Below are 23486 nucleotides of genomic sequence, written 5' to 3' on the forward strand. Positions count from 1 at the left end.
ACATGAGAGCCGCGATCACCCATGCTTCCATCTGTATAGTAATAACTTTGGTGTGGTCAGTCGCTATCTATCAGCTTAATGTCAGCATTGCAACCATCCTCTCTTAGCTCTCCTCCTCACCCACCTCTCTCCTTAATGCTGCTGCTGACCTTTCTGTCACACTCCCCTGTCTGACAATCCCTCCACTGGCTTCCTGACCCCACAGGACCCTTACCTCCATAGCTCTTACCCTCTCCTCTCCCTCCTACATCTGTCACCTCCCTTCCCTCTACACTGGCTGCTCAGCCGGTGACCAATTACTGCACTACCTCTCACTGCTGCCTCCAAGACTTCTCCTGCGCTGCCCCTCACCTATGGAACACTCTCCCTCCTACATCTGTCACCTCCTTTCCCTCTACACTGGCTGCTCAGCCGGTGACCAATGACTACACTACCTCTCACTGCTGCCTCCAAGACTTCTCCTGCGCTGCCCCTCACCTATGGAACACTCTCCCTCCTACATCTGTCACCTCCTTTCCCTCTACACTGGCTGCTCAGCCGGTGACCAATTACTACACTACCTCTCACTGCTGCCTCCAAGACTTCTCCTGCACTGCCCCTCACCTATGGAACACTCTCCCTCCTACATCTGTCACCTCCTTTCCCTCTACACTGGCTGCTCAGCCGGTGACCAATGACTACACTACCTCTCACTGCTGCCTCCAAGACTTCTCCTGTGCTGCCCCTCACCTATGGAACACTCTCCCTCCTACATCTGTCACCTCCTTTCCCTCTACACTGGCTGCTCAGCCGGTGACCAATTACTACACTACCTCTCACTGCTGCCTCCAAGACTTCTCCTGTGCTGCCCCTCACCTATGGAACACTCTCCCTCCTACATCTGTCACCTCCTTTCCCTCTACACTGGCTGCTCAGCCGGTGACCAATTACTACACTACCTCTCACTGCTGCCTCCAAGACTTCTCCTGTGCTGCCCCTCACCTATGGAACACTCTCCCACCTACATCTGTCACCTCCCTTCCCTCTACACTGGCTGCTCAGCCGGTGACCAATTACTACACTACCTCTCACTGCTGCCTCCAAGACTTCTCCTGCGCTGCCCCTCACCTATGGAACACCCTCCCTCTCTGTACCGCATTCTGCCCCAGCCTCCATTACTTCCCCACGCTCCCTCAAAACTCCCCAATTCACCCTAACTCATCGGATCTCTGCCTCCCAACCTTCCCAGTACTCACAGTATCACAAAGCGTTCCCTCCAGCCTCTTGTTACATACCTCTCTTTTACGTTACATACTAAGCTTATATTTATTCACACACATTATAACTGTGCCATCACATTCATTCTGTTACTCTGTTTGCCCTGTTTGTATTACGTCTCTTTACGGAGCTGCAGATCTTAGTGGAACTGGATAAATTAATAATTGCTAATAATTATAATAATGTCATTTCCAGCCCTCTACCAAGCCAGATGGCTGCTGAGCAATACGCTTTCCTGTATGATATATCAGAGCTGAGATTGTGCATCCCTGATGTATTTTGTGATCACACGTATGGCAGGACATTATACAGTATATAATACAGTGATTATAATTTAGAATAGTGAAGGAAGAGCGATAGATGGTATATAATATATAATACACAGTGAGAGTGCCTCGTAGATTATATTGATGATACGTCTGGTTCCTTCTGTCTCTGAAGGATGAGCTGAGCAATCAGCCCAGCATGTATTCGGCCAGCGAGGGCGAGGCTGACGGCCATCGTGTGTCGCCCAAGTTGGTTCTGGAGAAGAAGTTGTCCATTCTGGAACGAGCCATCGAGAGTAATCCGGCCAGCACGGAGCTGAAGCTGGCTCGGCTGAAGCTGTGCGCGGAGTTCTGGGAGAGCGCCGCCCTGCTGAAGGAGTGGCAGAAGCTGATCTTCTTACACCCCAATGACCCGCAGCTGTGGCAGAAATACCTGCAGTTCTCCCTGGGCCAGTTCAGCACCTTCTCCGTGTCCAAAGTGAATGGCATCTTCGGCAAGTGCCTGAGCACCCTGTCTGCGGTCCAAGATGGCAGCATGCTCTCTCACCCGGCTATGCCGGGCACCGATCGCTGCATGTACGGTGAGTGTGGCATCGCTGTCACCTATGTAGCAATGCAGCGTCTATTGCTGTGTACACTCCATGCATCTGTATTCTGTATAAAGTGATGAAAGGTTGGGGCTCACCTCTAGCAGGGTATCACAATGAATTGCCTGCAGGTTGTTGTGGCCCTTACAAGCGTTCCTATGATCCCCATAGTTGCTGCTGTGTAATGTATTCTGCTCAGGAGTTGCCTGTAGCTGCACAGTACCAGAAACGGCTGGAGGCGCGGGCATATCTATACCGACATATACACATATATGACATCATATCATAGATCACAGCATGTCATAGATCACAGCATGTCATAGATCACATCATGTCATAGATCACATCATATCATAGATCACATCATATCATATCATAGATCACATCATATCATATCATAGATCACATCATATCATAGATCACATCATATCATATCATAGATGACATCATATCATAGATCACATCATATCATATCATAGATCACATCATATCATATATCTCATATCACAGATGACATCATATCATAGATCACAGCATGTCATAGATCACAGCATGTCATAGATCACATCATGTCATAGATCACATCATATCATAGATCACATCATATCATATCATAGATCACATCATATCATATCATAGATCACATCATATCATAGATCACATCATATCATATCATAGATGACATCATATCATAGATCACATCATATCATATCATAGATCACATCATATCATATATCTCATATCACAGATGACATCATATCATAGATCACATCATATCATATCATAGATCACATCATAGCATAGACCACATCATAGATCACATATCATAGATCACATCATAGATCACATCATAGATCACATCATATCATAGATCACACCATATCATAGATCACATCATATCATAGATCACATCATATCATAGATCACTTCATAGCATAGATCTTATCATAGATCACATCATATCATAGATCACATCATATCATAGATCACATCATATCATAGATCACATCATATCATAGATCACTTCATATCATAGATCATATCATAGATCACATCATATCATAGATCACTTCATATCATAGATCATATCATAGATCACATCATATCATATATCTCATATCACAGATGACATCATATCATAGATCACTTCATATCATAGATCATATCATAGATCACATCATATCATATATCTCATATCATAGATCACATCATATCATAGATCACATCATATCATAGATCACTTCATATCATAGATCATATCATAGATCACATCATATCATAGATCACTTCATAGCATAGATCTTATCATAGATCACATCATATCATAGATCACATCATATCATAGATCACATCATATCATAGATCACATCATATCATAGATCACATCATATCATAGATCACATCATATCATAGATCACATCATGTCATAGATCATATCATATCATAGATCACATCATATCATAGATCATATCATAGATCACATCATATCATAGATCACATCATATCATAGATCACTTCACAGATCACATCATATCATAGATCACATCATATCATAGATCACATCATATCATAGATCACTTCATATCATAGATTACTTCATATCATAGATCATATCATAGATCACATCATATCATAGATCACATCATATCATAGATCACTTCACAGATCACATCATATCATAGATCACATCATATCATAGATCACATCATATCATAGATCACATCATATCATAGATCATATCATAGATCACATCATATCATAGATCACATCATATCATAGATCACATCATATCATAGATCACATCATATCATAGATCACATCATATCATAGATCACTTCATAGCATAGATCTTATCATAGATCACATCATATCATAGATCACATCATATCATATCATAGATCACATCATATCATAGATCACATCATATCATAGATCACATCATATCATAGATCACATCACATCATATCATAGATCACATCATATCATAGATCACATCATATCATAGATCACATCATATCATAGATCACTTCATATCATAGATCATATCATAGATCACATCATATCATAGATCACATCATATCATAGATCACTTCACAGATCACATCATATCATAGATCACATCATATCATAGATCACATCATATCATAGATCATATCATAGATCATATCATAGATCACATCATATCATAGATCACATCATATCATAGATCACATCATATCATAGATCACATCATATCATAGATCACATCATATCATAGATCATATCATAGATCATATCATAGATCACATCATATCATAGATCACATCATATCATAGATCACATCATATCATAGATCACTTCATAGCATAGATCTTATCATAGATCACATCATATCATAGATCACATCATATCATAGATCACATCATATCATATCATAGATCACATCATATCATAGATCACATCATATCATAGATCACATCATATCATAGATCACATCACATCATATCATAGATCACATCATATCATAGATCACATCATATCATAGATCACTTCATATCATAGATCACATCATATCATAGATCACATCATATCATAGATCACTTCACAGATCACATCATATCATAGATCACATCATATCATAGATCACATCATATCATAGATCACATCATATCATAGATCACATCATATCATAGATCATATCATATCATAGATCACATCATATCATAGATCACATCATATCATAGATCATATCATAGATCACATCATATCATAGATCACTTCATAGATCACATCATATCATAGATCATATCATATCATAGATCATATCATATCATAGATCATATCATAGATCACATCATATCATAGATCACATCATATCTTAGATCACATGATATCATAGATCACATCATATCTTAGATCACATGATATCATAGATCACATCATATCATAGATCACATCATATCTTCGATCACATCATATCATAGATCACAGAAGCTGCGCACAAGGATACACACGCAGTAACTTACTAATGTAACCAATCCATGTTACTGCTGAGATGGGGATGTGCTGCCACCTGCAGCCTCCGTTGTGTATAACACGTAACAATTTATGGTTTATTTATAAGTAAAAAGGTGCAATTCTTTTATTCTTAATATAGTTCTTGGTATTGTGCATTTTCTGTAATCGTCTTTAATCATCTTCAGTGTGATATCCTTTATTTCTCTGACGTCCCAGTGGATGCTGGGAACTCCGTAAGGACCATGGGGAATAGCGGCTCCGCAGGAGACTGGGCACAACTAAAAGAAAGCTTTTAGACTACCTGGTGTGCACTGGCTCCTCCCTCTATGACCCTCCTCCAGACCTCAGTTAGAATCTTGTGCCCGGCTGAGCTGGATGCACACTAGGGGCTCTCCTGAGCTCCTAGAAAGAAAGTATATTTTAGGTTTTTTATTTTACAGTGAGACCTGCTGGCAACAGGCTCACTGCAACGAGGGACTAAGGGGAGAAGAAGCGAACCTACCTGCTTGCAGCTAGCTTGGGCTTCTTAGGCTACTGGACACCATTAGCTCCAGAGGGATCGACCGCAGGACCCGTCCTTGGTGTTCGTTCCCGGAGCCGCGCCGCCGTCCCCCTTACAGAGCCAGAAGCATGAAGATGGTCCTGAAAATCGGCGGCAGAAGACTTCAGTCTTCACCAAGGTAGCGCACAGCACTGCAGCTGTGCACCATTGCTCCTCATGTACACCACACTCCGGTCACTGATGGGTGCAGGGCGCTGGGGGGGGGCGCCCTGAGGGCAATATAAACACCTTGGCTGGCAAAATAATCACAATATATAGCCCCAGAGGCTATATATCTGATAAATACCCCTGCCAGAATCCATAAAAAAGCGGGAGAAAAGTCAGCCGAAAAAGGGGCGGAGCTATCTCCCTCAGCACACTGGCGCCATTTCTCCCTCACAGCTCCGCTGGAAGGAAGCTCCCTGACTCTCCCCTGCAGTCTGCACTACAGAAGGGTAAAAAAGAGAGGGGGGGCACTAAATTTAGGCGCAGTATAATAATTATAGCAGCTATAAGGGGATATAATTCAGTTAGTCCCTGTATTATATAGCGCTCTGGTGTGTGCTGGCATACTCTCTCTCTGTCTCCCCAAGGGGCTTTGTGGGGTCCTGTCCTCTGTCAGAGCATTCCCTGTGTGTGTGCAGTGTGTCGGTACGGCTGTGTCGACATGTTTGATGAGGATGCTTATGTGGAGGCAGAGCAGATGCCTATAAATGCGATGTCACCCCCTGCGGGGCAGACACCTGAGTGGATGGACTTATGGAAGGAATTACGTGCAAGTGTCGACTCCTTACATAAAAAAATTTGACGACATGCCAAATGCGGGACAGCCGGCTTCTCAGCTCGTGCCTGCCCAGACGACTCAAAGGCCATCAGGGGCTCTAAAGCGCCCACTACCTCAGATGGCAGACACAGATGTCGACACGGATACTGATACCAGTGTCGACGACGAAGAGTCTAATTTAATGTCCACTAGGGTCATTCGTTGCATGATTGAGGCAATGAAAGAGGTATTACACATTTCTGATATAAACCCAGGTACCTCAAAAAAGGGTATTATGTTTGGGGAGAAAAAACTACCAATAGTTTTTCCCCCATCTGAAGAATTAAATGAAGTGTGTGAAGAAGCGTGGGCTTCCCCCGATAAAAAATTGTTAATTTCTAAAAAGTTACTAATGGCGTTCCCTTTCTCGCCAGAGGATAGGTCACGTTGGGAAACACCCCCTAGGGTGGATAAAGCGCTCACACGTTTGTCAAAAAAGGTGGCACTACCGTCTCCGGATACGGCCGCCCTAAAGGAGCCTGCTGATAGAAAGCAGGAGGCGATCCTGAAGTCTGTATATACACACTCAGGCATTATACTGAGACCAGCTATTGCTTCAGCATGGATGTGCAGTGCTGCAGCTGCGTGGTCAGATTCTCTGTCGGAAAATATTGACACCCTAGACAGGGACTCTATTCTGCTAACCATAGAGCATATAAAAGACTCAGTCTTATACATGAGAGATGCACAGAGGGAGATCTGCCGGCTGGCATCTAGAATAAGTGCATTGTCCATTTCTGCTAGGAGAGGCTTATGGACTCGCCAGTGGTCAGGGGATGCAGATTCTAAAAGGCACATGGAAGTTTTGCCTTATAAGAGTGAGGAGTTATTTGGGGATGGTCTCTCGGACCTAGTTTCCACAGCAACAGCTGGGAAGTCAGCATTTTTGCCCCATGTTTCCTCAAAGCCTAAGAAAGCGCCGTATTATCAGGTACAGTCCTTTCGACCCCAGAAAAACAGGCGTGGAAAAGGCGGGTAATTCTGTCCAGAGGCAGAGGTAGGGGAAAAAGGCTGCAACAAACAGCAGGTTCCCAGGAACAAAAGTCCTCCCCCGCTTCTTCCAAGTCCGCCGCATTACGGTGGGGCTCCATAGGCGGAGCCAGGCACGGTGGGGGGCCGACTCAAAAATTTCAGCGATCAGTGGGCTCGCTCACAGGTGGATCCCTGGATCCTTCAAGTAGTATCTCAGGGGTACAAGCTGGAATTCGAGGCATCTCCCCCCCGCCGTTTCCTCAAATCGGCCTTACCGACAACTCCCTCGGGCAGGGAGGCTGTGCTAGAGGCAATTCACAAGCTGTATTCCCAGCAGGTGATAATCAAGGTGCCCCTACTTCAACAAGGACGGGGTTACTATTCCACACTGTTTGTGATACCGAAACCGGACGGTTCGGTGAGACCCTTTTTAAATTTGAAATCCTTGAACACATACATAAAAAAATTCAAGTTCAAGATGGAATCGCTCAGGGCGGTTATTGCAAGCCTGGACGAGGGGGATTACATGGTATCCCTGGACATCAAGGATGCTTACCTGCATGTCCCCATTTACTATCCTCACCAGGAGTACCTCAGATTTGTGGTACAGGATTGCCATTACCAATTCCAGACACTACCGTTTGGACTGTCCACGGCACCGAGGGTGTTTACCAAGGTAATGGCAGAAATGATGATACTCCTTCGAAAAAAGGGAGTTTTAATTATCCCGTACTTGGACGATCTCCTTATAAAGGCGAGGTCCAAGGAGCAGTTGTTGGTCGGAGTAGCACTATCTCGGGAAGTGCTACAACAGCACGGATGGATTCTATACATTCCAAAGTCACAGCTGGTCCCTACCACATGCCTACTGTTCCTGGGGATGGTTCTGGACACAGAACAGAAAAAAGTGTTTCTCCCGCAGGAGAAAGCCAAGGAGCTGTCATCTCTAGTCAGCGATCTCCTGAAACCAAAACAGGTATCGGTGCATCACTGCACACGAGTCCTGGGAAAAATGGTAGCTTCCTACGAAGCAATTCCATTCGGCAGGTTCCATGCAAGAACCTTTCAGTGGGACCTCTTGGACAAGTGGTCCGGATCGCATCTTCAGATGCATCGGCTGATAACCCTGTCTCCAAGGACCAGGGTATCTCTACTGTGGTGGCTGCAGAGTGCTCATCTTCAAGAGGGCCGCAGATTCGGCATACAGGACTGGGTCCTGGTGACCACGGATGCCAGCCTTCGAGGCTGGGGGGCAGTCACACAGGGAAGAAACTTCCAAGGACTTTGGTCAAGTCAGGAGTCGTCCCTACACATAAATATTCTGGAACTGAGGGCCATTTACAATGCCCTAAGTCAGGCAAGGCCCCTGCTTCAAAACCAGCCGGTACTGATCCAATCAGACAACATCACGGCAGTCGCCCATGTAAACCGACAGGGCGGCACAAGAAGCAGGATGGCGATGGCAGAAGCCACAAGGATTCTCCGATGGGCGGAAAATCACGTCTTAGCACTGTCAGCGGTGTTCATTCCGGGAGTGGACAACTGGGAAGCAGACTTCCTCAGCAGACACGACCTACACCCGGGAGAGTGGGGACTTCATCCAGAAGTCTTCCAACTGTTGGTAAACCGTTGGGAAAGGCCACAGGTGGACATGATGGTGTCCCGCCTAAACAAAAAACTAGAGAGATATTGCGCCAGGTCAAGGGACCCTCAGGCAATAGCGGTGGACGCTCTAGTGACACCGTGGGTGTACCAGTCGGTTTATGTATTCCCTCCTCTGCCTCTCATACCAAAGGTATTGAGAATAAGAAGAAGACGAGGAGTAAGAACGATACTCGTGGTTCCGGATTGGCCAAGAAGAGCTTGGTACCCAGAACTTCAAGAAATGATATCAGAGGACCCATGGCCTCTACCGCTCAGACGGGATCTGCTACAGCAGGGGCCCTGTCTGTTCCAAGACTTACCGCGGCTGCGTTTGACGGCATGGCGGTTGAATACCGGATCCTAAAGGAAAAGGGCATTCCGGAGGAAGTCATTCCTACGCTGATAAAAGCCAGGAAAGAAGTAACCGCAAACCATTATCACCGTATTTGGCGAAAATATGTTGCGTGGTGTGAGGCCAGGAAGGCCCTAACAGAGGAATTTCAGCTGGGTCGTTTTCTGCACTTCCTACAGTCGGTAGTGACTATGGGCCTAAAATTGGGTTCCATTAAAGTCCAGATTTCGGCTCTGTCGATTTTCTTCCAGAAAGAACTGGCTTCACTGCCTGAAGTTCAGACATTTGTAAAGGGAGTGCTACATATTCAGCCCCCTTTTGTGCCTCCTGTGGCACCTTGGGATCTCAACGTGGTGTTGAGTTTCCTAAAATCACATTGGTTTGAGCCACTTAAAACTGTGGATCTAAAATATCTCACGTGGAAAGTGGTCATGTTATTGGCCTTGGCTTCGGCCAGGCGTGTGTCAGAATTGGCGGCTTTGTCATATAAAAGCCCTTATCTGATTTTCCATATGGATAGGGCAGAATTGAGGACTCGTCCCCAGTTTCTCCCTAAGGTGGTATCAGCTTTTCACTTGAACCAACCTATTGTAGTGCCTGCGGCTACTAGGGAATTGCAAGATTCCAAGTTACTGGACGTAGTCAGGGCCTTGAAAATTTATGTTTCCAGGACGGCTGGAGTCAGGAAAACTGACTCGCTTTTTATCCTGTATGCACCCAACAAACTAGGTGCTCCTGCTTCTAAGCAGACTATTGCTCGCTGGATTTGTAGCACAATTCAGCTGGCGCATTCTGCGGCTGGATTGCCGCATCCTAAATCAGTAAAAGCCCATTCCACAAGGAAAGTGGGCTCATCTTGGGCGGCTGCCCGAGGGGTCTCGGCTTTACAACTTTGCCGAGCTGCAACTTGGTCAGGGGCAAACACGTTTGCTAAATTCTACAAATTTGATACCCTGGCTGAGGAGGACCTTGAGTTCTCTCATTCGGTGCTGCAGAGTCATCCGCACTCTCCCGCCCGTTTGGGAGCTTTGGTATAATCCCCATGGTCCTTACGGAGTTCCCAGTATCCACTAGGACGTCAGAGAAAATAAGATTTTACTCACCGGTAAATCTATTTCTCGTAGTCCGTAGTAGATGCTGGGCGCCCATCCCAAGTGCGAATTGTCTGCAATACTTGTATATAGTTATTGCCTAACTAAAGGGTTATTGTTGTGAGCCATCTATTGAGAGGCTCAGGTTATAGTTCATACTGTTAACTGGGTATAGTATCACGAGTTATACGGTGTGATTGGTGTGGCTGGTATGAGTCTTACCCGGGATTCAAAATCCTTCCTTATTGTGTCAGCTCTTCCGGGCACAGTATCCTAACTGAGGCTTGGAGGAGGGTCATCGTGGGAGGAGCCAGTGCACACCAGGTAGTCTAAAAGCTTTCTTTTAGTTGTGCCCAGTCTCCTGCGGAGCCGCTATTCCCCATGGTCCTTACGGAGTTCCCAGCATCCACTACGGACTACGAGAAATAGATTTACCGGTGAGTAAAATCTTATTTATTGTGTCATCTCATTGGCTATTACCCAGGTGCTCAGTTACTGGCTGCTTCTGCATGCAGCCCAAACCTAACTCTCTGCACATGTTACATCTGCCCCCCTGCAGTGCAGCATGGTGATTTTCATACAGCTAGGGAACATTTATTTCCCACTCATGGTGGTAATATAGAAACAGCAAACTCATATTGTTAAATGTCTTTAAATTGCTGCAGAGTGAGGGGTGGGTGAGAGAGGTGGACTGGTCTCCTGATTATGGCGTGTGATTGGTCTTTCTGCTCACAACATTGGGTGTATCGGCTCTAAAGTGAACATCTGCAGAGAGGGAAACACTGAATGTGGTAATAACTACTTATAGCTTAAAATCTGTATGAATGGCAGGCGTAGACAGTCGGTGGCTTGCTTGGATGTGCGGATGCATTGGCCCGAAACAGCAGCATATTATTGGTTATGGGTAACATCTGTAACTAGCCAGACCAGCATCTGATGTATTTACACCTAACCCTTCCATTAATTATAACCCATCTGCTTTCCCTCTAACAGACATCTTCCTCCAGCAGTGCCACTTCCTGCGCCAGGCCGGGCACTGCGAGAAATCCGTCTCCCTGTTCCAGGCGCTGATCGACTTCACATTCTATAAACCAGACAGCGTGAAGGACATGAGCACAAGAGAGCAGGTACAGTGAGTTATGACTTGCTATGTGCCTGGTCTGCCTGTTATTTCTCTGTGTTCACTGCCCACATTTCCTGCAGCAGGACAACGCTCCTCATGTACTGACCTCTATTGAGGCAAAAATAAGCCCCCGACAGAGAGGATTGCAGCGTTATCAGTAGCCGTTGTGTGCAGTGGGGTTAATTGTGCCTTTTTTCTGCCAACGAATTTGCCGCCTTCTCGGTTGGGAAGAGCCATTCACCTGGAACAATTTTGACATTCGGATATAATTAAAGTTTAGGATCATCCCTGTCCTCCTTTTAGCAATATTGAAGCGCGGCGACTTTATTCCGGAGCTAAGGGGGGGTGTCACACTGACTGTCACAATGCCAGGCGCAGCGTTTGCCAGGCGCAGCGTATCTCCAGATACACCAATCTGAGAACGCTGCCAGTGACACCTTACCGATTACCTCAGTTTGTGTGTTAAATTAACACAGTAACTGCCACCAGCACAAGTACCTTTTGGGACAAGCTCAGGGTGAGCTCCTGCTCTCACCCTCAAACGCAATTATTAATACGTTAAAATTGGGTAACATGAGCCACTCAGGGTTTGGGTGTAAAAACACAGAATCCAGAACTAAGATTTTTAATCCAAGTCAAAACTTCAAATCTTATAGTTACAGAAAAACAAAGGTTACAAGAATATAATAGTTTAAACAGTCACACAAGTAATTACAATTTCAAGAAATGAATGTGGGTTCTCTCCCTATTTTTAGTCACCTGTAGTACAGAACACTGGTTGAGTGAGGCCGTTCGGCATACGCTGCAACATTATAGGGTCCAATCTGACTGGAACCACCTCACGATAATGACAATTTTTCAGAGTCCGTTTCCCATATTTAAAGCTACATGCTGCACCTCCCCCCCCCCCCCCCCCTATTTGGGATTCCTTTAACCCTCCCAAAACCAGAGTGAGTCTTGGCTTACACAGTGGGGGTTTCTCAGACATTCTAGCAGGGCTGCTACTTTTATCTTTTATTGCTTGCTTTAACCACTTGCCTGGCATGGTCGCATCAGATGCGACAACACCAGGCAGTGCTTTATCTGACCTGGTCGCACAGCGGCTGCAAACAATGGCAGCCGCTGGGAAAAGTGTAAAACAGCCCCCCCCAAGCCATCCCCAGACCCCCCCCGTGTACCTGGCAGCCTTCTTGGGGGTAAAAAGTAACGTTGCGATGTTACCGATGTTCCGATGTTACCGATCTTCCTGACCGATGTTCCGATGATTGCGAAAATTTATTATTATTTTTTTTTTAAATGTCAAAAAACTAAAATCATTTTGGATGTTCTTCACCTAATTCAACTAATAGAAAATCCCGACAATTTCGGAGCGGTTTTTGGGGAGACCCGTCAGTTAAGTGGTTAAAGTCTGGGCATGATTCTATGGCTAGATTTTACAACCTGCTGCAGGAAGGCCAGCTCACACCTTTAGGGCCATAGTGTCTCTGAGGGGTTCTCCCAGGGGCACTTAATGCATTCTCCAAGCAACTCTTGTGCCTCTACATCAAAGGAGACCGGACACCTCTGGGCTGTACAGGAAACAAGCTGTGTCCCAGCAAAGTAATGACGTCTCATCCAGTTGTCAGCCTAATACGTTTTCCACAATACAATATACTGTACATGGGTACATCAATATATCACGTAATGTGAATAATACCATTTATTAATCATACCCACCTCTGCTAGGACAGAGCGCTTGGAGCTGCCAACATTGCTAACTCTGGGAAGAAATGCATCATGTGGATCATACTTAGGGGGGTATTCAATTGTACTCTGAACTGCCTTCTTGTCGGAAAGACAGCAATTTCCAATTTTTTTACGTCGGAAAACTGTTCCGACCTATTCAATCCCCCTGCCATTTTTCCGACATGTTGGCAATTCTGACTTGTTGGAAAACACGTGGATCGGCGGAATAGCCACGGATCCACGTGTTTTGTCGGAATCGCGGCCAAATCCAACAGGTTTTAGCCGTTTCTGACAATGTCAATCCGACTTGAAAAAAACTGAATACTGAGATGTCGGATCCTTTCCGTCGGAATGGATCCGACATCAATTGAATTTCCGTATTAGTAGGTATCCAAACCGAGATCTGGTCCCTGAACATGCAGTAGAAGTAGTTATAGTAATTAGAATAATTTATGTGTCGGCACATCTGCGCTCCCGCTTACAGGGATAGAATGTGGGCGGATGAGCAGGAACTTCCACCTGTTCTCACTCCTGTGCGTGTCCCATGATCCCTGGATCACTGAGTGCTGCTGTTATTAAAGGGGAGATGTCTCAAGCCTCCTAAAGAGAGGAGAGGTTGCCCATAGCAACCGATCAAGATCTAGCTAGCATTGATAACGTGCATTCTATAAAATCTTATGTAGAAGTTGATAGGTCGCCCCCTCAGTTGTGTAACTGATCCACTGCGTGAGTTTCCCTCCTGTAATGTTTGTTATACCACTGGAATTCTCTCTCTCCGATGCCGGGGTGATCTGTACTAGGAAAGTGACGGAGTGTGATTGGTAGTACAGCTTATCCGAGAGATCGCAACATTGGATATCATAGGACGGAGTGTGAGTGATAGTACAGCTTATCCGAGAGATCGCAGCGTCGGATATCACAGGACGGAGTGTGATTGGTAGTACAGCTTATCCGAGAGATCGCGGCGTCGGATATCACAGGACGGAGTGTGATTGGTAGTACAGCTTATCCGAGAGATCGCAACATTGGATATCACAGGACGGAGTGTGAGTGGTAGTACAGCTTATCCGAGAGATCGCAACATTGGATATCACAGGACGGAGTGTGAGTGGTAGTACAGCTTATCCGAGAGATCGCGGCGTCGGATATCACAGGACGGAGTGTGATTGGTAGTACAGCTTATCCGAGAGATCGCGGCGTCGGATATCACAGGACGGAGTGTGATTGGTAGTACAGCTTATCTGAGAGATCGCAACATTGGAAATCACAGGCCGGAGTGTGAGTGATAGTACAGCTTATCCGAGAGATCGCAGCGTCGGATATCACAGGACGGAGTGTGATTGGTAGTACAGCTTATCCGAGAGATCGCAGCGTTGGATATCACAGGACGGAGTGTGATTGGTAGTACAGCTTATCCGAGAGATCGCGGCGTCGGATATCACAGGCCGGAGTGTGAGTGATAGTACAGCTTATCCGAGAGATCGCGGCGTCGGATATCACAGGACGGAGTGTGATTGGTAGTACAGCTTATCCGAGAGATCACAGCGTCGGATATCACAGGACGGAGTGTGATTGGTAGTACAGCTTATCCGAGAGATCGCAACATTGGATATCACAGGACGGAGTGTGATTGGTAGTACAGCTTATCCGAGAGATCACAGCGTTGGATATCATAGGACGGAGTGTGATTGGTAGTACAGCTTATCCGAGAGATCGCGGCGTTGGATATCATAGGACGGAGTGTGATTGGTAGTACAGCTTATCCGAGAGATCGCGGCGTTGGATATCATAGGACGGAGTGTGATTGGTAGTACAGCTTATCCGAGAGATCGCGGCGTCGGATATCACAGGACGGAGTGTGATTGGTAGTACAGCTTATCCGAGAGATCGCAACATTGGATATCACAGGACGGAGTGTGATTGGTAGTACAGCTTATCCGAGAGATCGCAACATTGGATATCACAGGACGGAGTGTGATTGGTAGTACAGCTTATCCGAGAGATAGCGGCGTCTGATATCACAGGACGGAGTGTGATTGGTAGTACAGCTTATCCGAGAGATCGCAACATTGGATATCACAGGACGGAGTGTGATTGGTAGTACAGCTTATCCGAGAGATCGCAACATTGGATATCACAGGACGGAGTGTGATTGGTAGTACAGCTTATCCGAGAGATCGCGGCGTCGGATATCACAGGACGGAGTGTGATTGGTAGTACAGCTTATCCGAGAGATCGCGGCGTCGGATATCACAGGACGGAGTGTGATTGGTAGTACAGCTTATCCGAGAGATCGCGACGTCGGATATCACAGGACGGAGTGTGATTGGTAGTACAGCTTATCCGAGAGATCGCGGCGTCGGATATCACAGGACGGAGTGTGATTGGTAGTACAGCTTATCCGAGAGATCGCGGCGTCGGATATCACAGGACGGAGTGTGATTGGTAGTACAGCTTATCCGAGAGATCGCGGCGTCGGATATCACAGGACGGAGTGTGATTGGTAGTACAGCTTATCCGAGAGATCGCGGCGTCGGATATCACAGGACGGAGTGTGATTGGTAGTACAGCTTATCCGAGAGATCGCGGCGTCGGATATCACAGGACGGAGTGTGATTGGTAGTACAGCTTATCCGAGAGATCGCGGCGTCGGATATCACAGGACGGAGTGTGATTGGTAGTACAGCTTATCCGAGAGATCGCGGCGTCGGATATCACAGGACGGAGTGTGATTGGTAGTACAGCTTATCCGAGAGATCGCGGCGTCGGGTATCACAGGACGGAGTGTGATTGGTAGTACAGCTTATCCGAGAGATCGCGGCGTCGGATATCACAGGACGGAGTGTGATTGGTAGTACAGCTTATCCGAGAGATCGCGGCGTCGGGTATCACAGGACGGAGTGTGATTGGTAGTACAGCTTATCCGAGAGATCGCGGCGTCGGATATCACAGGACGGAGTGTGATTGGTAGTACAGCTTATCTGAGAGATCGCGGCGTCGGATATCACAGGACGGAGTGTGATTGGTAGTACAGCTTATCCGAGAGATCGCGGCGTCGGATATCACAGGACGGAGTGTGATTGGTAGTACAGCTTATCCGAGAGATCGCGGCGTCGGATATCACAGGACGGAGTGTGATTGGTAGTACAGCTTATCCGAGAGATAACGGCGTCGGATATCACAGGACGGAGTGTGATTGGTAGTACAGCTTATCCGAGAGATAACGGCGTCGGATATCACAGGACGGAGTGTGATTGGTAGTACAGCTTATCCGAGAGATCGCGGCGTCGGATATCACAGGACGGAGTGTGATTGGTAGTACAGCTTATCCGAGACATCGCGGCGTCGGGTATCACAGGACGGAGTGTGATTGGTAGTACAGCTTATCCGAGAGATCGCGGCGTCGGATATCACAGGACGGAGTGTGATTGGTAGTACAGCTTATCCGAGAGATCACAGCGTCGGATATCACAGGACGGAGTGTGATTGGTAGTACAGCTTATCCGAGAGATAACGGCGGCGGATATCACAGGACGGAGTGTGATTGGTAGTACAGCTTATCCGAGAGATCGCGGCGTCGGATATCACAGGACGGAGTGTGATTGGTAGTACAGCTTATCCGAGAGATCGCGGCGTCGGATATCACAGGACGGAGTGTGATTGGTAGTACAGCTTATCCGAGAGATAACGGCGTCGGATATCACAGGACGGAGTGTGATTGGTAGTACAGCTTATCCGAGAGATCGCGGCGTCGGATATCACAGGACGGAGTGTGATTGGTAGTACAGCTTATCCGAGAGATCACAGCGTCGGATATCACAGGACGGAGTGTGATTGGTAGTACAGCTTATCCGAGAGATCACGGCGTCGGATATCACAGGACGGAGTGTGATTGGTAGTACAGCTTATCCGAGAGATCGCGGCGTCGGATATCACAGGACGGAGTGTGATTGGTAGTACAGCTTATCCGAGAGATCGCGGCGTCGGATATCACAGACATCCTCTTACCGCGCCTTCCATAGATAACATTGTATCCATTTACTTTCTATTCATAGGTGTTTTGGGGTTCGGTATATTATGACGTGACTTGCTGTTGTGGGTGCAGATGGGCAGAATGTTGCCGGGGGTTACAGCGGGGACTGCTCACCTAGACTGTATGGTAAAATGATCCCTGTCCTAAGAGTTCACGGTTCACACATCTCCCCCCAGTGACCCTAATAACCACTAGTACCGGGATATATCCAGTTACCGTGCCACCTGCACAGGGTGGATTTCCTACATTGGATCATGATAATACGCAGTACGAGCGAGACCGGCACAAGTAGAGTATGGTTTGTAAACCGATCTCCTATCTGAATTAGAAATCACTGTGTTCTGTGTGTTTCATTTTATGTAGGTGGAATTTTTTGAGCCGTTCTGGGACACTGGGGAACCCCGATTCGGTGAAAAAGGGGCGAAGGGCTGGCGTGCGTGGATGCTGCAGCAGGAGAGGGGAGGCTGGATCGTCATCAATAACTTGGGTAACCTTACTCTAGGCCGGCAGCAGGAGAGGTCTATGGGGGGGTGTTAGCGCTAACGCCACTCCATATATCTATTACACTGCTATTCCAGGTCACACTACTGCTTGTTATGTTTGTAGCAAGCCTCTGCTTTAGACGTTTCTCAGATCTGGCACCTGTAACACGTAACACGTAACAGAGAGTAACACGTGTGTACGACACATAGGCCGTTCCATTACTACATGTCCATCATACAAATACTGCATTGTCATAATAAGCTCTAGGACCTCTAGCACGAGATAAAACATCTGCAGGATTTCCCATTCACTCCCCTGAATTTAAGTATAAAAACCGTAGCACTGCCATATTGGTAATGTGCATTAGCGCAGCACCACTTGCTGGTCAGGACATCGCGTCTCCTACCTAGTACCTGATACACGGTCTCAGGCAGCAGATGCGCTTATGGGAAGGTTCAGGCCTATCCGCTGGCCCAGCAAGGGTTACACTGGACGCAGTGGTGCGCTCGTTCACCGTCACCCTTGTGCCGCTTTGTGTTATTGACCCGTGGTGTCTTTCCAGACCTACGTCTCAGGCGGTTAGTGACCGATATCTGTGATTACAGGGGAAGAAGAGGACGACGCAGAGGAGGAATTGGATATAAAAGACAGAAGCTGCCCCAGGTGGAAGATATGGCTGGATATGGAGTGCGCTCGGGAAGCCAGACACTGGCTGCCGTGGAGGCCGGATCCTACCAAGAAACAGACGGAAGAAGACTGTGAGGACCCGGAGAGACAGGTGTGTGCACACAGCAGAGCAGAGACCCCTGGGGCAATCTAGTGCGTCTGTTGTGAGTTACACAATGATCGCAGATGTCTCAAGTGTCACTATTGTGATCTGTGCATTAATGGGCTTGGTATGTCACCTCTGGGGCATCACTGTAACGTAAGGTTGTCTCTGCCCGCCGTCCTCTGACAGACACTTCCTGCTGCAGGTCCTGTTTGATGATCTCGGCCTCTCCATGATAAAGATCTCCAGCCCCGAGTTGAAGTTCCGGCTCATCCTGTCCTTCCTGCAGTTTCTGGGGGTTCCCTGTGGCTCTCGGCTGTTCCCTGCCTGTATGTATTCCTCCTTGGACGACTCCTCCATGTTTGAACGCTTCCCACACTATGAGAGGATGCTGATGTCGTACGAGCTTCCACTGTCCGGCATTAGCGCAGTCGGACACCTGGATACCATGAGCAGAGGCAGGCAGCGGATAGGTCAGTGTAAGGAAGGCGAGAGCTTCATCCAGAACGTCTTCCAGGCTGCCATGTCCTGCATCCGGGGAGAGGAGAAGACGAAACTCTCTGTCTGCTGGCTTCAGTATGAAATATCCAAGGTATAGTAATCTGCCCTCACCTTCATTCCCGAGGTATAGTAATCTGCCCTCACCTTCATTCCTGAGGTATAATAATCTGCCCTCACCTTCATTCCCGAGGTATAGTAATCTGCCCTCACCTTCATTCCTGAGGTATAATAATCTGCCCTCACCTTCATTCCCGAGGTATAGTAATCCCCCTCACTGCTCCTTCATTCCCAAGGTATAGTCATCCCCCTCACTGCTCCTACATTCCCGAGGTATAGTAATCACCATCACTGCTCCTTCATTCCCGAGGTATAGTAATCACCATCACTGCTCCTTCATTCCCGAGGTATAGTAATCCCCCTCACTGCTCCTACATTCCCGAGGTATAGTAATCCCCCTCACTACTCCTTCATTCCCGAGGTATAGTAATCACCATCACTGCTCCTTCATTCCCGAGGTATAGTAATCACCATCACTGCTCCTTCATTCCCGAGGTATAGTAATCCCCCTCACTGCTCCTTCATTCCCGAGGTATAGTAATCCCCCTCACTGCTCCTTCATTCCCGAGGTATAGTAATCCCCCTCACTGCTCCTACATTCCCGAGGTATAGTAATCCCCCTCACTGCTCCTACATTCCCGAGGTATAGTAATCCTCCTCACTTCTCCTACATTCCCGAGGTATAGTCATCCCCCTTACTGCTCCTTCATTCCCGAGGTATAGTAATCACCATCACTGCTCCTACATTCCCGAGGTATAGTAATCCCCCTCACTGCTCCTTCATTCCCGAGGTATAGTAATCACCATCACTGCTCCTTCATTCCCGAGGTATAGTAATCACCATCACTGCTCCTTCATTCCCGAGGTATAGTAATCCCCCTCACTGCTCCTTCATTCCCGAGGTATAGTAATCCCCCTCACTGCTCCTTCATTCCCGAGGTATAGTAATCCCCCTCACTGCTCCTACATTCCCGAGGTATAGTAATCCCCCTCACTGCTCCTACATTCCCGAGGTATAGTAATCCTCCTCACTTCTCCTACATTCCCGAGGTATAGTCATCCCCCTTACTGCTCCTTCATTCCCGAGGTATAGTAATCACCATCACTGCTCCTACATTCCCGAGGTATAGTAATCCCCCTCACTGCTCCTTCATTCCCGAGGTATAGTAATCCCCCTCACTGCTCCTACATTCCCGAGGTATAGTAATCCTCCTCACTTCTCCTACATTCCCGAGGTATAGTCATCCCCCTTACTGCTCCTTCATTCCCGAGGTATAGTAATCCTCCTCACTGCTCCTACATTCCCGAGGTATAGTAATCCCCCTCACTGCTCCTACATCCCGAGGTATAGTAATCCTCCTCACTGCTCCTTCATTCCCGAGGTATAGTAATCCCCCTCACTGCTCTTTCATTCCTGAGGTATAGTAATCCCCCCTCACTGCTCCTTCATTCCCGAGGTATAGTAATCACCATCACTGCTCCTACATTCCCGAGGTATAGTAATCACCATCACTGCTCCTACATTCCCGAGGTATAGTAATCACCATCACTGCTCCTTCATTCCCGAGGTATAGTAATCACCATCACTGCTCCTTCATTCCCGAGGTATAGTAATCCCCCTCACTGCTCCTTCATTCCCGAGGTATAGTAATCCTCCTCACTGCTCCTTCATTCCCGAGGTATAGTAATCCCCCTCACTGCTCTTTCATTCCTGAGGTATAGTAATCCCCCCTCACTGCTCCTTCATTCCCGAGGTATAGTAATCACCATCACTGCTCCTACATTCCCGAGGTATAGTAATCACCATCACTGCTCCTACATTCCCGAGGTATAGTAATCACCATCACTGCTCCTTCATTCCCGAGGTATAGTAATCCCCCTCACTGCTCCTTCATTCCCGAGGTATAGTAATCCTCCTCACTGCTCTTTCATTCCCGAGGTATAGTAATCCTCCTCACTGCTCTTTCATTCCCGAGGTATAGTAATCCCCCTCACTGCTCCTACATTCCCGAGGTATAGTAATCCCCCCTCACTGCTCCTTCATTCCCGAGGTATAGTAATCCCCCCTCACTGCTCCTTCATTCCCGAGGTATAGTAATCCCCCTCACTGCTCCTTCATTCCTGAGGTATAGTAATCACCCTCACTGCTCCTTCATTCCCGAGGTATAGTAATCACCACCACTGCTCCTACATTCCCGAGGTATAGTAATCCCCCTCACTGCTCTTTCATTCCCGAGGTATAGTAATCCCCCTCACTGCTCCTACATTCCCGAGGTATAGTAATCCCCCCTCACTGCTCCTTCATTCCCGAGGTATAGTAATCCCCCCTCACTGCTCCTTCATTCCCGAGGTATAGTAATCCCCCCTCACTACTCCTTCATTCCTGAGGTATAGTAATCCCCCCTCACTACTCCTTCATTCCTGAGGTATAGTAATCCCCCCTCACTGCTCCTTCATTCCCGAGGTATAGTAATCCCCCCTCACTGCTCCTTCATTCCCGAGGTATAGTAATCCCCCCTCACTACTCCTTCATTCCTGAGGTATAGTAATCCCCCCTCACTACTCCTTCATTCCTGAGGTATAGTAATCCCCCCTCACTACTCCTTCATTCCCGAGGTATAGTAATCCCCCCTCACTGCTCCTTCATTCCCGAGGTATAGTAATCCCCCCTCACTGCTCCTTCATTCCCGAGGTATAGTAATCCCCCCTCACTACTCCTTCATTCCTGAGGTATAGTAATCCCCCTCACTGCTCCTTCATTCCCGAGGTATAGTAATCCTCCTCACTGCTCCTTCATTCCCGAGGTATAGTAATCCTCCTCACTGCTCTTTCATTCCCGAGGTATAGTAATCCCCCTCACTGCTCTTTCATTCCTGAGGTATAGTAATCCCCCTCACTGCTCTTTCATTCCCGAGGTATAGTAATCCCCCCTCACTACTCCTTCATTCCTGAGGTATAGTAATCCCCCCTCACTACTCCTTCATTCCCGAGGTATAGTAATCCCCCCTCACTGCTCCTTCATTCCCGAGGTATAGTAATCCCCCCTCACTGCTCCTTCATTCCCGAGGTATAGTAATCCCCCCTCACTACTCCTTCATTCCTGAGGTATAGTAATCCCCCTCACTGCTCCTTCATTCCCGAGGTATAGTAATCCTCCTCACTGCTCCTTCATTCCCGAGGTATAGTAATCCTCCTCACTGCTCTTTCATTCCCGAGGTATAGTAATCCCCCTCACTGCTCTTTCATTCCTGAGGTATAGTAATCCCCCCTCACTGCTCCTTCATTCCCGAGGTATAGTAATCACCATCACTGCTCCTACATTCCCGAGGTATAGTAATCACCATCACTGCTCCTTCATTCCTGAGGTATAGTAATCCCCCCTCACTTCTCCTACATTCCCGAGGTATAGTAATCCCCCCTCACTGCTCCTTCATTCCCGAGGTATAGTAATCCCCCCTCACTTCTCCTACATTCCCGAGGTATAGTAATCACCATCACTGCTCCTACATTCCCGAGGTATAGTAATCCTCCTCACTGCTCCTACATTCCCGAGGTATAGTAATCCTCCTCACTGCTCTTTCATTCCCGAGGTATAGTAGTCCCCCCTCACTGCTCCTTCATTCCTGAGGTATAGTAATCACCATCACTGCTCCTACATTCCCGAGGTATAGTAATCCTCCTCACTTCTCCTACATTCCCGAGGTATAGTCATCCCCCTCACTGCTCCTTCATTCCCGAGGTATAGTAATCCCCCCTCACTGCTCCTTCATTCCCGAGGTATAGTAATCCCCCCTCACTGCTCCTTCATTCCTGAGGTATAGTAATCCCCCCTCACTGCTCCTTCATTCCCGAGGTATAGTAATCCCCCTCACTACTCCTTCATTCCCGAGGTATAGTAGTCCCCCCTCACTTCTCCTACATTCCCGAGGTATAGTAATCCCCCTCACTACTCCTTCATTCCCGAGGTATAGTAGTCCCCCCTCACTTCTCCTACATTCCCGAGGTATAGTAGTCCCCCCTCACTTCTCCTACATTCCTGAGGTATAGTAATCCCCCTCACTGCTCCTTCATTCCCGAGGTATAGTAATCCCCCCTCACTGCTCCTTCATTCCTGAGGTATAGTAATCCCCCCTCACTGCTCCTTCATTCCCGAGGTATAGTAATCCCCCTCACTACTCCTTCATTCCCGAGGTATAGTAGTCCCCCCTCACTTCTCCTACATTCCCGAGGTATAGTAATCCCCCTCACTACTCCTTCATTCCCGA

General features: G+C 47.2%; 1 protein-coding gene across 5 annotated transcripts in view; it reads left to right on the forward strand.

Moving 5' to 3' along the window:
* The window catches only part of NRDE2 (NRDE-2, necessary for RNA interference, domain containing), a 96841-nt gene that overhangs the window by 42832 nt on the left and 30523 nt on the right, over window positions 1–23486 (forward strand). For all 5 annotated transcript variants that reach the window (XM_063948607.1, XM_063948604.1, XM_063948603.1 and 2 more), the window contains 5 exons: window positions 1699–2104; window positions 11524–11657; window positions 17775–17898; window positions 18500–18672; window positions 18869–19255. In XM_063948607.1, the coding sequence (XP_063804677.1) occupies window positions 1699–2104; window positions 11524–11657; window positions 17775–17898; window positions 18500–18672; window positions 18869–19255 (1224 nt within the window). The remainder of the gene's footprint in view (window positions 1–1698; window positions 2105–11523; window positions 11658–17774; window positions 17899–18499; window positions 18673–18868; window positions 19256–23486) is intronic.

The sequence above is a fragment of the Pseudophryne corroboree genome, chromosome 12, assembly GCF_028390025.1.
Source record: "Pseudophryne corroboree isolate aPseCor3 chromosome 12, aPseCor3.hap2, whole genome shotgun sequence".
NCBI lineage: Eukaryota > Metazoa > Chordata > Amphibia > Anura > Myobatrachidae > Pseudophryne > Pseudophryne corroboree.